Source organism: Saccopteryx bilineata, chromosome 1 (assembly GCF_036850765.1).
Source record: "Saccopteryx bilineata isolate mSacBil1 chromosome 1, mSacBil1_pri_phased_curated, whole genome shotgun sequence".
NCBI lineage: Eukaryota > Metazoa > Chordata > Mammalia > Chiroptera > Emballonuridae > Saccopteryx > Saccopteryx bilineata.
Window position 1 is genome coordinate 118,387,832 of NC_089490.1, and position 16,000 is coordinate 118,403,831.

A 16,000-nucleotide genomic window follows, 5' to 3' on the forward strand; every position below is an offset into this window, starting at 1 on the left:
AACTGTTGAATGAATGTCTACACTAATCTGTTACTAAAGTTACAAGTTGTTTCCTTTTATTATTATAAACTACTTTAATGGGGGCAAGAATGAACTAGCCTACAAATGTAGGGGCTAATTGTTCTAAAAGGACACAAAATACCTGGAAATTTAATTCCTTCCCAGCACAATATGTAGTAGTGGACGTCTAGAAGTTAAGGCACTCTTAGCTTTCATATTTCTTTTATACTGCCAAATATATGCCAAAACATGCAATCAGATGTAGTTTTAAAAGTTGTAAACTCTACTAATTAAAAATGTTACAAGCCAGTTGCAAGAGCAGCCTGAGCAGCAGAGGCAGAGGCAGGAGAAGTGGCTGACAAGAATGCCACACTGAGTCAGGAGCCTCTATTTGCTTTTCCCACTGCTCTATGTTGCATTTTTGTTTGTTTGTTTGTTTTTGTTTTTGTTTTTGGTATTTTTCCGAAGCTGGAAACGGGGAGAAACAGTCAGACAGACTCTCGCATGCGACCGACCGGGATCCACCCGGCACACCCACCAGGGGGCGTCACTCTGTTGCGACCAGAGCCACTCTAGCGCCTGGGGCAGAGGCCAAGGAGCCATCCCCAGCGCCCGGGCCATCTTTGCTCCAATGGAGCCTCAGCTGCGGGAGGGGAAGAGAGAGACAGAGAGGAAGGAGAGGGGGAGGGGTGGAGAAGCAGATGGACACTTCTCCTGTGTGCCCTGGCCAGAAATCGAACCTGGGACTTCTGCACGCCAGGCCGAAACTCTACCACTGAGCCAAACTATGTTACATATTTATAAGTGAATGTGCTCACTATTTCAAATTTTGTAAATGACTATTTTGCTCTGCGTTTAGAAAGGAAATAAAATATATGGACATTTATTTTGGCCATTTTATTGTGATGTATAGTTAACAATATGTCACGTACTGTAAGTTGCTATCTGGCATACCAAACATAAATAAACAGTGAAGCAGGATCAAGACTTTCACCAGTTTTGGAAAACAGAGGAACGTGACGGTAACCTGCAAAAAGAATCAAATTTAATTAGAGCAATAAAAAGAAATTACCTGGCAATGGCTCCAATAGCCCTACTGATAATGAACATATCTTTACTAAACATACCAGAAAAACTGTATAGTTATATTCTTCTTGTATATTAATTCTCCAAAAAAGTAAAACATTTTAAGTTACTATTTTGGCTTCCCACTGAGTAACACTGAGGACACAGCTCACACTTCTCCTCCTTCAAAGTACAGTGTCCCCAAAATTAGCCATCACACTTCCGCTTCAGACTCTGTTTCCTAGGTACATCTCAGATGCTGTTAGAAAAGTTATCATATTGAGACGAGGTAATTGGGAGGAAATGTAAATCAACCCACAAGGTGACTGAAACATACAGGAAGCCTTGAAAAAGTCAAGAAAGGATCATCTTGGGCTCCCAGTCTCTTCTCCTCGGATGAGAAAAATGAGTCACTGCTTCTTCCTTCGATTTGATTCCCATCCTTCCTTCTTTATGGTAGTCATGACTATTCCTAACTGAAACAAAAAAGCTATGATCTATGTAAAGAAATGCTCGTATATGCTTAATTTGTCCAATTAGTCTTCCTGGAGATCCCGTACCCCAATTCCACATTCCTTATGAGAACATATTTCTGTAATTCCACCAAGAGAAAACATGTGTGAGTATATAAACACATGTATATATTACATCTGGCTGTCATGGATAAGCTATTTGTTATATCAAAGTCAGTCTTTTGGTAAACTCAAGTTATAATTTACTGTCAGCACAATCATCTTACTTTTAGGAATATTACCTTTGTTCATGCATAACACAGGTAAAGTATATTGCCCAAGAAATTCATTTTCTGCTATTACATTTTGATTTTCTACAACAAAACGTATCAATGCCAGTTCGGGCACCTGAATAACAAATGTGAATGTTTCATTCCATCTTGGATTAAAAGCTGAAACAATAAGAAATAAACAGAATCAAAGAATCGTAGACACAGTTTCTAGGGAAAAATTCATAACTTCTGTCCTCTAAAATATTTATTTTCAACACTTTAATAACAATAGCTTGTGTTTCAAAGCACTTCAATTTTTAACTCACCCACCGAGACAATAACAATAACAATAATTATTGGGTATTTACTATTGCTGGGCAGTATTCTAAAAACTTTGATTAGATAATCTCATTTGATCCTCATAACAATTGCATCAGGGTTATTACTATCCACATTCATAGATGAAAAAACTTGAGGCAGAAAGATGTTATATAACTTCCTAAGGGATTCATATGCGTAGCCATGAATGGCAGGTAAGAATAAGAATGCAGATAAATGGAGTCTGATTTCAGAACAGAACTGTTTAATCATTACATAATATAACTGCTGTGGTTAAGCACTGCATTAACAAAGAGGTTGAGACATAAAGAAGTAACATCATTTTTCTATGCCAGGTCCTATTACACGCAGAACTCCATGGATAGTTGTTGGACTAGGCCATTTATCCGGCCCCCCGCTGCACTCCCGGAAGGGGCACCTCTTTCATTGGTGGTCAGTGAGAGGAGCACTGTATGTGGCGGCCCTCCAACGGTCTAAGGGACAGTGAACTGGCCCCCTGTGTAAAAAGTTTGGACCTCTGGAAGTACTCTGAGCCATCTCTTGATCTTTCATTTGACTAAGTTCTCATTCTTAACGTCCAAAGTTGATGAGTAATTTAGGTCTCTAACAAAATAGATCATCCCAAATACCAATCTCTTGTCAAACAAGAAATCTAAATTGTCTCAATGTGACCTAAATCATCCAATATTTAAGCATAATTTAATGAAATAAATAAATTCACAAATATAATGCAACTTAATAAATATTCAGAGGTTTGGAGAAAAATAACATGTTTTGTTTTTTATGGACAAAGGCAATGTTATGTCAATGATGGCAGTAGCTTTTGCTCTTTGAGTTACATCTTCAGAAGCACTGAAAAATTATACTTTATGTTCTCAGTGGTGCATCTGTAGTCACAAGTGCACATTTACTAAACAGTAATCCAAGGTGCAGTTCATGTCCATAAAAAATATTGAACAAAATTGACTCATGCTGAGATAATGATTGTATTACCTTGTCCTAAGAAGAGAAATAATACTATAAAGGAGCAGGTTTAAGAGTTCATTTTTTGTAGACACTGCAAAATGCACAAATTTCTTATAAAAATATTTTCTTTTATCTCACACTAATCTTTCTTAAGTAACCTGTATTCCACTTATCACGAATTTCATTACTTTTCCTCAACATGTTAAACTTTGTCTTCTCCGTGTTTTAATACTGATTATTATTTCCTTTGCTTTCCATATTCTTATCCTCAAGCTCTGTAAAGTGATTTATTCTACTTCTTCCATCCCCACTTCACTATAAACACACTCTCTCTTTCTCTCACACATACTCACACAACATATATACTATATAAGCAAGTCTTTTTAGTTGTCAAAAAAAGTAAAATGGAATACCAAATTTGATAATTATGAATATAGTTTTCCCCAGCATGACTCAAAATAATTACTTAACCAAACATAATCTTTTTCTTCCCAGACTCTCAAGTCTTTCATTACGTTGTCATTGCCTTAGTAGCTAAGCTTTCTAAGAATCCCTCTTGTCCAGCAATCTAAACTTTGACTTCTGTTAGTCTCCCTCACATACATCCTCCATTCATTTTCTGATGTCACCCTCCTTCTTTATGACCTGACTTCTATATCCTCTAACTGTGAGATCATATCTTGACTCTATTTTGTATTTCTCATTTTCTTCTCATACACTTCTTCCTATCTAATTTGCAGAAACAATCTTCCCGAAGCTCAACTCTGTTAGTGTTACATCTCTTCTTAAAATTTGGAGGGGGAGGGGTACAGAGAGAACTGGATGGAGGGTGGCAGAGGACGATCTCTCTTTGGGTGATGGGTATGCAACATAACTAAATGACAAGATAACCTGGAAATGTTTTCTTTGAATGTATGTACCCTGATTTATTGATGTCACCCCATTAAAATAAAAATTTATTTATAAAAAAAAAAAAAATTGTAATCTTATTCATTCTCTCTAGAAAAGAAAGTTCCTAACACCTTTTCATGGCTTGCATGATTTTCCATGACCATCCCCAATAAAAATATTTTCTTTTATCTCACACTAATCTTTCTTAAGTAACCTGTATTCCACTTATCACAAATTTCATTACTTTTCCTCAACATGTTAAACTTTGTCTTCTCCGTGTTTTAATACTGATTATTATTTCCTTTGCTTTCCATATTCTTATCCTCAAGCTCTGTAAAAAAATTTTTACCATTCTCTAAGAATTATCTCCAAATTTGCCCCTTCCACTACAATTATTTGTATTTTCTTTAAAGCACTAATAATTCTTTACCATAATAGCTTTACTTGTATCTCAATTCCCACACTAACTGTAAACTACTTATAATAGAGTTAGTTGGGACATATATAACAGTATACTTAATAAAGCAAAGTTTTAAGTTTCTTGACATTAGCACCAGACTTTTGACATAATGGCCTCAGTAATATCTGAAGAACCAAATTGAACTTCTGCAGGAATATCTTCATAAAATCCAAAGAATATCATAGTATTGTAAGGTGCAATGAATAGATAAATGTTTAGTATATTTTGCAATGAAGAGTCAAGTAATAAGAACAAAAGACACGTAAGTAAAAGCTTCCTACTATTAGCAGTCACCATTAGCAGAAACTGTCATTGTAATGTGCCTTCAACTGTAAAAGATACCAATTAAGCAATAAGTCATAATCAATATCTTTTCCCATTGATAACATAGGACAAGGTAGCAGAAGTTCCCAAATCTTTTTTTTCCATGCCTTTTTCACTAGAGATCATGCTAAAGTAGGTTTCTATGGCATCCTCAGTCTAAATCAGAACCACATAACCTTTTTTCTTTTTCTTTTTAGCAAGAGAGAGAGAGACAGAGGCAGAGGTACACAGAAAGGGAGAAAGATGAGAAGCATCAATTCATATTTGCACACTTTAGTTGTTCACTGATTGCTTCTCATACATGCTTTGACTGGGGGCTCCAGCAGAACCAGTGACCACTTGCTCAAGCCAGACACCTCGGGCTTCAACCCAATGAATTTTAGACTCAAGCCAATGATCATGGGGTCATGTCTATGATCCCACGCTCAAGCCAGATGAGCCCAGTGCTCAAGCCGGCGACTTCCGGGTTTTGAACCTGGGTCTTCAGCGTCCCAGGTCGACACTCTATGCAATGCAACACCACCTGATCAAGTCAGAGTTACAGAATTTTATCTAAAATAATTCAAACAGTGAAGTAAAAATACATAACATGATGTATCAGAATAATCATATTTTATTTATTTTACAAAGAAGCTAGACACTAAATAGATTTTTCAGCTATCAAAATGTCTCTCATGGCCCTGGCTGGTTGGCTCAGTGGTAGAGCATCAGCCCGGTGTGTGAATGTCCCAGGTTTGATTCCTGGTCAGAGCAAACAGGAGAAGTGACCATCTGCTTCTCCACCTCTCCCCACCCCCCTTCTCTTTCTTTCTCTCTTTCTCTCTCTTCTCCTCCCTCAGCCATGAATCAATTGGTTCAATGGAGTTGACACCCCAGGCACTGAGAATTGCTCCTTGATGCCTCTGCCTAAGGCACTAAAAATAGTTCAGTTGCCAAAAAATAGAGAAGGGCCCTAGATGGACAGAGCATAGCCCAGTAAGGGGCTAGCCAGGTGAATCCCAGTCAGATGCATGAGGGAGTCTGTGTCTATGTCTTCCCCAGTCTCACTTATTTTTTTTAAAAAGTCTCTCTTATTTCAGTTATATTGGGATAAAAGTGGAAAAAGTAGTAATTTTTCAGGTCAGATAAACTTTTGTATCTGTAATCTGAAAATATATCTAAATAACACATTAAATTATTATCAAATTATTTTTGCTTCATATAACACTTTCATCATCTTGAACATAATGCAAAACTTTTGCCTTATGAGTACTAAACGTGTATCAAAACTCTATCAATTTTTTATTTTTTAACTTTCCAACAAAGAATCTAAGAGAAATTCAATAAGATATATTAGGAGCTCACCATTTTTTTGAATTACACAAGTCTGCCGTTTACCTTCATCATTTGGAACACCAAAAATTTCTATACTCACTAATGCGTTAGCTTTGTTAGATGATGAATAACTACTGGGAGGCAACTGCATACCACTGATAAGCTGTGCAAAAATATTTAAATACAAGAGTTTAACAGAATCTCAAACTGCGTCAACATTTAATTTCAAAATAAAAGTGAATTGTAAACACTTGACAGATTCTAAGTCAGTTTCCCTTTAATAATGTGAAAGTATAAAATAAAGCAAAATTTAAAAGTTAACACTTTATCCGTAAATGAATATCTGGAACATGTCTAAATTATTCCATTGGGTTTTTGTTTTGTTTTGTTTTTTGTTTTAGAGAGAGAAAGAGGGACAGACAGGAACAGACAGACAGCAAGGGAGAAAGATAAGAAGCATCAATTTTTTGTTGCAGCACCTTAGTTGTTTAGTGATTGCTTTCTCATATGTGCCTTGACAGGGGTGAGGGGTGGGGGGGTGAGGGGGGGCGGAGGCTCCAGCTGACCCAGCGATCCCTTGCTCAACCCAGTGACCTTGGGCTCAAGTTGGTAACCTTGGGCTTCAAACCAGTGAACTCTGGGCTCAAGCCAGCAACCACGGGGTCATGTCTATGATCCCATGCTCTAGCTGGCAATCTCAGAGTTTCAAACCTAGGTCCTTAGCATCTCAGGTTGATGCTCTATTCACTGCACCACCACCTGGTCAAGTTATTAATTTGTGATTATAATAGGATCCACATTGTCCAAGGTTTATGTTTCAACATGTGTTTTTTATTTATTTATTTATTTTTGTATTTTTCTGAAGTGATAAGCAGGGAGGCAGAAAGATAGACTCCTGCATGCACCCGATTAGAATCCACCCAGCAAGCCCACTAGGAAGTGATGCTCTTCCCATCTTGAGTGTTGCTCTATTGCAATGGGAGCCATTCTAGCACCTGAGGCAGAGGCAGGGAGACATCTTCAGCACCCGAACCAACTTTACTTCAATGGAGCCTGGCAGAGGGAGGGGAAGAGAGAGATAGAGAAAGAAAGGAGAAAGGGAAAGGTGGAGAAGCAGATGGCACTTCTCCTGTGTGTCCTGGCCAGGAATCGAATCTGGGACTTCCACATGCCTGGCCAATGCTCTACTACTGAGCAAACCAGCCAGGGCTGTTTTTTATTTTTAAATTATTTGTTATCATTGTTAAAAAGCAGTGCCTAAAAGCATTGTTATGATCATCTTTTACTGTAATCAAGATGAGTTACTCTAGTAACATGAACTATTTTTATGTTCATATTGTATATATACAGAAAAAATTAGAAGCAATATAAATACAACTTCAATTTCCTAGATAGCATTTTATGATAGTATAATTTATATATTTAGATAATTTATCACAAAGTTCACATTATCTGTTGTTGTCTATATTATCATAGATAACCTGTATCTGACAAATCCATTATTTCATGTGTATAGTAGGGACTGGGTATCAGAAAAAATGCTTAACAAAGTAACTAGTTATTGTTTTACTTAGCCTCTTATTAGTCAAGCTAATTGTGGGAGCAAAGATTTATTTTATTTTAGGAAACAAAGCTTGAACAAAAATCAATATTTGAAGTATACTTTATTTATAAAATGTACTAATGTAAAAAATGAGGCATAATTTTAATTTTTGAATATTATAATAAAAAAGAAACAAATAATTAAGCTTGAAAAGGAAAAGAAAGAAGAAAAGTAATTTTTTCTTTTCTACAGCTATAAATTAAGGCATTAGCTTAAAAACCAGGGTGACCACAAATATTTAACAACCAGTATGGAATAGGCATCGATTAATCAGCATAAACACTATGGTAATTATAAACAACTAGTACACCAATACCAGAACCTACCAGTTGAATATAAGTTCTGCAGATAATAGGACCTTGCCAATACGGAAAAGGTTCTCTATTGGTATACCACATGTTATCTAGTTAGAGAATTGTCTAACTAAATAAATAATAACTGAATATGAAAAATGAAAAGGAATTTAGAATATTGTTCAAATAATTTATATATCTGACTCACAAATCCCTTCAAGGGACAACTACAAAGGTGAGATGTCAAATAAAAAACCTTCAGTGGTCAACCAGAGTAGCTCTGCTTTTATTTTTTGGGCTTATTTATGAGATCTGGAACTTCTTTAAAAAAAAAAAAAAAGGCTTCACAGTTTATATAAGCTTGAAATGAACTTGCCTAGTTCAAAACTCTTAGTTTGCTGATGGCAAAAAATAAACAAAATATGTTGAATGACATCATCAAGGCCATAAAAAAGCTTAAAAAAAAAAGCTCTTGATTCCCATGTCATGCCCTCCACAATTTGTGCAAGTCATAATGTAATCAGTCACATTGCTCCCTAGGATGATCAAAGCAGAAGGGAAGATCCACATGGCTAGGGCAACAGCTTTCTGGAAAAATTATTAACCCTGTCTGTATCACACCATGTCACTTACACCCTTACATGACACCCCTTATAATACAAACAGATGGCATTTGTAAACATCTGTGTATACTAGCTATCTTCCATCTCTGCTTTCTCAATAAAAGAGTGTGTATGTTCTCTTTATTATTCTCAACATGAAAAAGAAACAGCCCATTCAATTAACCTACTTGTATTGAACATACATTTTTTGTCAGACACTGTGGATAAGAATTGAACAAAAGACAGTCATTATCCTTAAAAGATCCTCAGTCAAGTGAGGGAGAATGACAAGTACTACAGGTAAATTAACAATTATAATATAGTGTAATAAATATCTAATATATGCAGAGATAAGGTGTTATGAAAAACCAGGAGGAAACTGAAAAATGAAAATGAAGCACAAGTAAGTGTAGGAATAAACTTCCATAAAAGAAGTGACTCAGGCCCTGGCTGGTTGGCTCAGTGGCAGAGCGTCGGCCTGGCGTGCAGGAATCCTGGGTTCGATTCCTGGCCAGGGCACACGGGACAAGTGCCCATCTGCTTCTCCACCCCTCCCCGTCTCCTTCCTCTCTGTCTCCCTCTTCCCCTCCCGCATCCAAGGCTCCATTGGAGCAAAGTTGGCCCGGGCACTGAGGATGGCTCCATGGCCTCTGCCTCAGGCTCTAGAATGGCTCTGGTTGCAACAGAGCGATGCCCAGGATGGACAGAGCATCTCCCCCTGGTGGGCGTGCCGGGTGGATCCCAGTAGGGCGCATGTGGGAGTCTGTCTGACTGCCTCCCCGTTTCCAGCTTCAGAAAAATACAAAAAAAAAAAAAAAAAAAAAAAAAAAAGAGAGACTCAAGTTTTAAAAAATGAGTCAGAACACAATAGGCAGGTGAAAGATGTAAGAATACTCCAGTGAAAGAAAATAGCAATACGTGGAGGTATCATCATGGACAAAGAAAGCTTCCTTATCATTACAGAATAAGGTGAAAGGCTGGAAGTGGTGAGAGATGGGCCAGAGAAGTAAGCCAAGACCTGACTAAGAAAGCAATCAAGAGACACATATAATGTTAAGTAGGCACAAAAATGTTAACATTGTAGCAAAATCTGTCTGGCCAACTTCCAACTTGTACAGATGGCAGGAGGACTAAGGCAGGTTACCTGAACACTCCTTAGAAGCGAAAAGAAAAGATGTGATGACAGGTAACAAATTCCTAAAATAGGATAGCAGCAAATGATTTCAGACCAAGAAAATAAATAAGGAAGACATTTAAGAATAAGTTGCATAGACTTTAGGGATGGATTGGACATGGAAAGTGAAGAAGATGTGAAAGAGAAGAATGTCTCCCAATTTTTAACCTGAGTTAACTGAATCAATTAATTCAAGTTAACTCATGACATTTAAATAAAATAAAAGTATATTTGACTAGAAGGAATGTTCAAGCCTTAATACTTTAAGTTTGACAGAACAGTGATTAGGTAGGAATGCTAAGTAGGCTACTAAAAATATACTTTTTTGTTTGTTTGTTTTTTGTTTTTACAGGGACAGAGAGAGAGTCAGAGAGAGGGATAGACAGGGACAGACAGACAGGAACGGAGAGAGATGAGAAGCATCAATCATTAGTTTTTCGTTGCGAGACCTTAGTTGTTCATTGATTGCTTTCTCATATGTGCCTTGACTGTGGGCCTTCAGCAGACCGAGTAACCCCTTGCTCGAGCCAGTGACCTTGGGTCCAAGCTGGTGAGCTTTTGTTAAAACCAGATGAGCCCGCACTCAAGCTGGCAACCTTGGGGTCTCGAACCTGGGTCCTCTGCATACCAGTCCGATGCTCTATTCACTGCACCACTGCCTGGTCAGGCTATACTTTTTTATTCCCAAAGTGGGACTAAAAACTTGAGCATTATTGGTGGTTGAAACCATGACACAAGTAAAATATTTAGTTTGAGATGAGAATTAAGAAAAAGCCTTAGGCAACATAAAAATATTTTAGTGTAGATAGAGGAAGAGGAACCTGCAAATGAAAATGGGAAAGAATTGTTTTGGACGTAGGGGAAAAAGAATACAGAAAGCCCCAGACAACCAGCAAGATTTGTGTGCAGTAAGGAATCTTAAAGGGTGGCTGATTCATTTCTTCTTTTCACTAAAATAAAGAGAACAATAGACTAATTGCTTTTTTGAAAAATGAGAGTAGGGGAGATAGAGAGACAGATTCCCACATTCACCCCAACCAGGATCCATTTGGCAACTCCTTTCTGGGGCTGATGCTTTGCCCATCTGGGGCCATGTTCACAACTGAGCTATTTTTAGTGCCTGAGGTGGAGGCATGATGGAGCCATCCTCAGCACCCATGGCTAACGTCCTCAAATTAATTAAGCCATGGCTGCGGGAGGAGAAGAGAGAGAGAAAGAAGGGGAATGGGTAGAGAAGCAGATGGTCACTTCTCCTGTGTCCCCTGACTGGGAATCAAACTCAGGACTTCCACATGCTGGGTTGATGCTCTACCACAGAGCCATCCAGTCAGGGCAAGACACAAAAAGGCAACAGCAAGACTTCACAGATATGGAAGGATGCAGAAATAGCACCCATCTATACTACCTAAAAAGATTAACAGAAATTTAAAAGGTATTTAAAGAATTCAGTGAAACTCGAAATAGTAATATATACTACTTAGTTTAGACAATAACCAAAACAAGGAAAAGAAAAAGTTATTAATTGTAAGGCCAGTGGCCACCACCATCATGGCCATTCCACATGCAGGTTCCCGTTAATTTTGGTCAGATGGTAAAAAAAACTGCAGAGCGAAAAACTGGTGGGCCATTCTTTATTCTAGCCTCAGACCGGGCCAGCAAGTAAACACAAACACACAGGGCTTCAAAAGCCATTCACACATTTTCTAGTTCCACAACCAGAAGAATCTTCTCCAAGTTTTCCAAGAATCAAAGGCCCCCCACCAGCCTCAGTTCCCTCTAGTTCCCCATCTCCTTCTCTCTGCACAAACTCTGCAAAAACATGACTTCCTCCTTCCTCCTCATCCTTCTTCTTCTAAAAAACTATCTGGCACCACAAAAACAGCCTTCTCCAGCACACATTAACATAACAATGGCCCTTCCCAAGCAGGAAGGTAATTAGCAGTTTCACCTGGGCAGTGTTATTCACGTGTGCAGCACCATTTTTAACAAAGTGAGCATAAAAATCACATTTTACAAACTTATTTGCCCAACATTAATCTTTATAATTTTTGAATTAAAATTAAAAAAAGGAATACTAAACTTATAATAACATTGTAAAGAAAGTTTAATGGACAATACCTTGCCACATTCTAGTAAGAGTATCACTTAATCCATTTGGGGATGTACTCAGTGCTGTAGGCAATTTCTACCTATCCATTAGATACTCCTATTTTACAGTCACAAAACCCCTAACTACCAGAAGAATAGTCAGCTACATAGTTCATTGGCACTACTTCCTGCAGTGGCCAGAATCATTCTCATTCCATTCATCTTTGCTTTATTGTCTTCCCGCATTAATCTCTAGAAAACAGCTCTTAAACTCTCTCCCATTCTTAGTTGGGACAAAATGGCTTGGGCCTAAATTGGATGAAAGCAGTCCCCTAACTCCTGTAACTTTATGTCAGTAGAGGAAGCAGCTAAGATGGAAAGAGTTGCGGAGAAGTGCTATCTAGAGATTCTTATGTTTCCTTCCCACTCTTACTCCTCAACCCCCACCCCCGCAGTCCCCCACCCGTTCCACCCCCGACATCCAGGTAACAGTGGCGGGAGAGCTTTCTCCTCTGCCAGCAGGGTGCTGCAGTCATAACATGAAACACAATAAATTTGACCAGGGACAGCAATATAAGTACCACAATTCCAGAATAGATGGTTCATATGGTTCTAGGAGCAACTAGTTAAACAGAGAGAGGAACCAAGGAGACCACACTCATTCATTTTTTTTGCAAACAACAGGTACAAATACAATCTAAAATAGAATTGCTCATAATTAAGAGGAGAAAGAAAGTTGAGGATTTTCAAGATATGGTGAAATTAAAAGAAAAAAAGAAAACAAACACAGCACTTATGGAAGAATAAAAAAGTTTTTGAAAAGACTATAGAAAACTATGCATTTTAGACAATTATTTTTGCTTTCTATGAGATTACACAGGATGTAATAAAACAAAAGATCAAAGATGGAATAAGAAGATAGTCAGGAGAAGGGTAGAAATAAAAAGCAAGCAATATGAAGTAAAATAATATAGGGAAAACTAATAATGCAGGTGAGAAATTCACATCTACATTCGAAGCAATAAAAAATAAAATCAAATTCAGAGGATAATCAAATGCAGAGGGAACAAGAAAGTGATCAATTTGACACAAATTAGTAACATGAAGAGAAGACATTCAAGGAAAGCATATGAATATGTTTAGTCTCTAAGTAATCAGGAATATTCAGAGACATAACGGGGGAAAGTCTTGAAGGATAAAGGTCTAATTCTGAGGCTAATGAAAAGCAAGTAGCTCTTAGAATTTCCTGGTCAAATTTCTTGAAGTTATAGAGGAGGAAAAAAAGGCAGCATGTCCCCAACGTAATGAGTGTGCTTAACTCAGACTTCTCTATCACAATATTAAATGTCTATAGACAATGAAATACCATAAATAATCTTTAGAGAGGAAACAGTTTTAGCCTTGATATTTCTAGTCACAGGCTGATAATCAGGCAAAACATCAATTGAAAGATATTTTTTTGAAAACAGAAGGATGCTAAAATAACAGCCACCTATAATGCCTAAAAAAAGATTAACAGAAACTTAAAAAGCATTGCAGGAAATCAATGAAACTCAAAATATTAATGTGTACTCTCTAACATATAATAACCAAAAATGAAAAGTTATTAATCTTACCCTTATCATAAGTGTAAGTGGATTGCTGCCTTCTAGTGCTTCATATGGATGAAACTCTGATTTATTGCCTCGTAGGAACTGTGGCTTCAAAATATATCCAGAACCACCATTATCCAAAAATTTCCCATTTTGAATGTCCATAGGCAGACCAGGGGTCTGAAAATTTAAGGCCACTGTAAGGAAAAGTATTGTGACATTGTCAGGAAATGGAGGGAAAAGCTAAAAAAACATGTTAATAGACTTAATGAAACCACAGGTTTTATATCTTCAAACATTTTAAGAGCAAACCTCATTAGTCAAATAATATTTCCTCCTGCCATGTCTACATTATGAAGGTGAGTTTTAAAGTTTAATCTATAAATTATTTTACAGTTTTGAGTCAAAAAATCAAAATGACATACAGTGTGGATTATAGAATAACATTGTACATGTCAGATAGCATCCAGTAGATATGAGAATAAAGAAAATCAGTACATTAAATGCAGGAAGGGAAGACACCAACTATATCATAAACTATCAGGTCCAAAGAGTTATCACTTGAGGAAAAAGTGAGAAAAAGGCAGAGCAATAATATTGTTAAAATATAGAAATACTTCCATATAAGTTGGTAAATAGCTATTACATGCAATACCACTCTCCACCCTCCAACACCCCCCCCCCCCACCATCCTGACCCTGCTCTCCCCCTCTCTGCAAAACCACAGGCTTTGGCACAATCCAGTAGCAGGATGCTAAACACCTGGCACTTTCTGACTGGTTAGTGCCAGTGCTATAAGCTGATCAGTTTGGCACAGGGAGAGTTTAGTAAGGACAAATAAAGCCATGTAATCTCATTCACTTTTCAACTCTGAATGCAGAAATTGGTGTAAAGAACAAAAGGCAGAGGTGACTTAGTTTGAAAAGGCCCTCAGCAAATCTTTCAAGCAAAGGACTTGACCTTCACTCCTGCTTAAATCCATTTTGAGTTCCTTTTTCCCTTTTTACACTTCCCATGCTAACTTTTCATAAATGTACTCCATGCCCCCAACTTTCACCTAGATTTACCCCCTCTAACACGTTTAGGAATGATTTCAACTCTTGAAACCAATAAGTTATCATTATTGTTGACTACAAAACACTCAGAGCCAAAAAAAAACTTCATAATAAGCTCTTTTCAAGAATCTTTCATTAATTTATAAAATTTACTTTATCTTATCTTTACAAAAATTCAATATCTTATATATAACATACCCATTTGACAACCTACATTCCAAAATTCTTGAGGATTAAAATTAGAAGAGCCTGTTCTTGTTGCTTTGGGATATATTCTGGTAATAAACTTCTTGGTGTGAAGAATAAACTCACGGGCTAAAAATAAATTATTAACACACTGAAAATTTTTAAACAAATTATATAAACTTCTTTGTCTATATATATTATATAATTATACAGTAGTTTCAACAATTTGTATGTATACTGTCTTGGCAAAAATATTTGCAATTCATATAAATCAAAATAAATTCATGCTTTTGTGTCTGGCAGTGTTATTCACTGTTATTGAGAAGATAATTTATTACAAAATTTTATGCACACTAATCATTCAGTTAAGAAAAGTGATTAGATAATATATTTGGGGTTTTTTACATCTAAATTAATTTTATTTTGACATAAATATATAAAAAATTCCAAAATAAAATGCATCCATTTTTAAAAAATAAAAGTAGTATGATTTCACATTTTGCCTTTTCTTTGGTTTCCACACTAGGACAGAATTATATAAGTCATATAAAGCTATATGATGCCATAGAAATTAATCAACCAAATATTTAATGGGTTCTCTGGGTTGAAATTAAAGTTATACAATTCAGCTGCCAACCCTAACAACCACATATGCCCCCTAAACACATTCAATCTTTGTTTGCATCCTTCCATTGAAAGAGAACTGGCTACATCTCAATACTTCTGATTACCTATTTCCAATGTTTTTCTTACTGAGATAAGGTTTATACTTGTAGTGTACACACATGGAGTCTATTTGAGATATATATATAGTTTCTATATATTCTTATATATTCTTTATGTTTCTACTTTTATTTTTGACACTTTATTTTTTATTTTTTTAAATCATTTTATAATTTTCAATTACTTGACATACAATATTACATTAGTTTCCAGTATATACCCCAGTGATTAGACTTTGTATAATTTATGAAGTGATCATACCAATAAATATCATACACTTCTGACACCATACATAGGTATTAGAATTTTATTGGCTATATTCTTGATGTTGTACTTTATATCCTCATGACTAATGCATAACAACCAATTTGTACTTCTTAATCCCTTCACCTTTATAATTCTATTTAAATCACTTAAGATGCAAAACTAATTTATACCCTTTACCATTGAACACTCCTTCAAACTTCTGCACACAAATTTTGTCTCTCTAAGGTTTTTATTCTTTCACTAGGCAATTTCTGTTCTCACAACCATTCCTGCTAATATGGTGACCAATGAGGGGATAAATAATTAATACCTATGATCCACCATATATTTGATA

At 36.5% G+C, this 16,000-nt stretch overlaps 1 protein-coding gene across 1 annotated transcript in view; it reads right to left on the minus strand.

Moving 5' to 3' along the window:
* Positions 1 to 941: 941 nt before the first annotated feature.
* PLCZ1 (phospholipase C zeta 1) overlaps positions 942 to 16,000 on the minus strand; it is a 47,695-nt gene continuing 32,636 nt past the window's right edge. The window contains exons 8-12 of the mRNA XM_066253222.1: positions 14,689 to 14,805; positions 13,460 to 13,632; positions 6,114 to 6,246; positions 1,820 to 1,969; positions 942 to 1,027 (exon numbers count right to left, since the gene is read on the minus strand). Coding sequence (XP_066109319.1) covers positions 942 to 1,027; positions 1,820 to 1,969; positions 6,114 to 6,246; positions 13,460 to 13,632; positions 14,689 to 14,805 — 659 coding nt within the window. The remainder of the gene's footprint in view (positions 1,028 to 1,819; positions 1,970 to 6,113; positions 6,247 to 13,459; positions 13,633 to 14,688; positions 14,806 to 16,000) is intronic.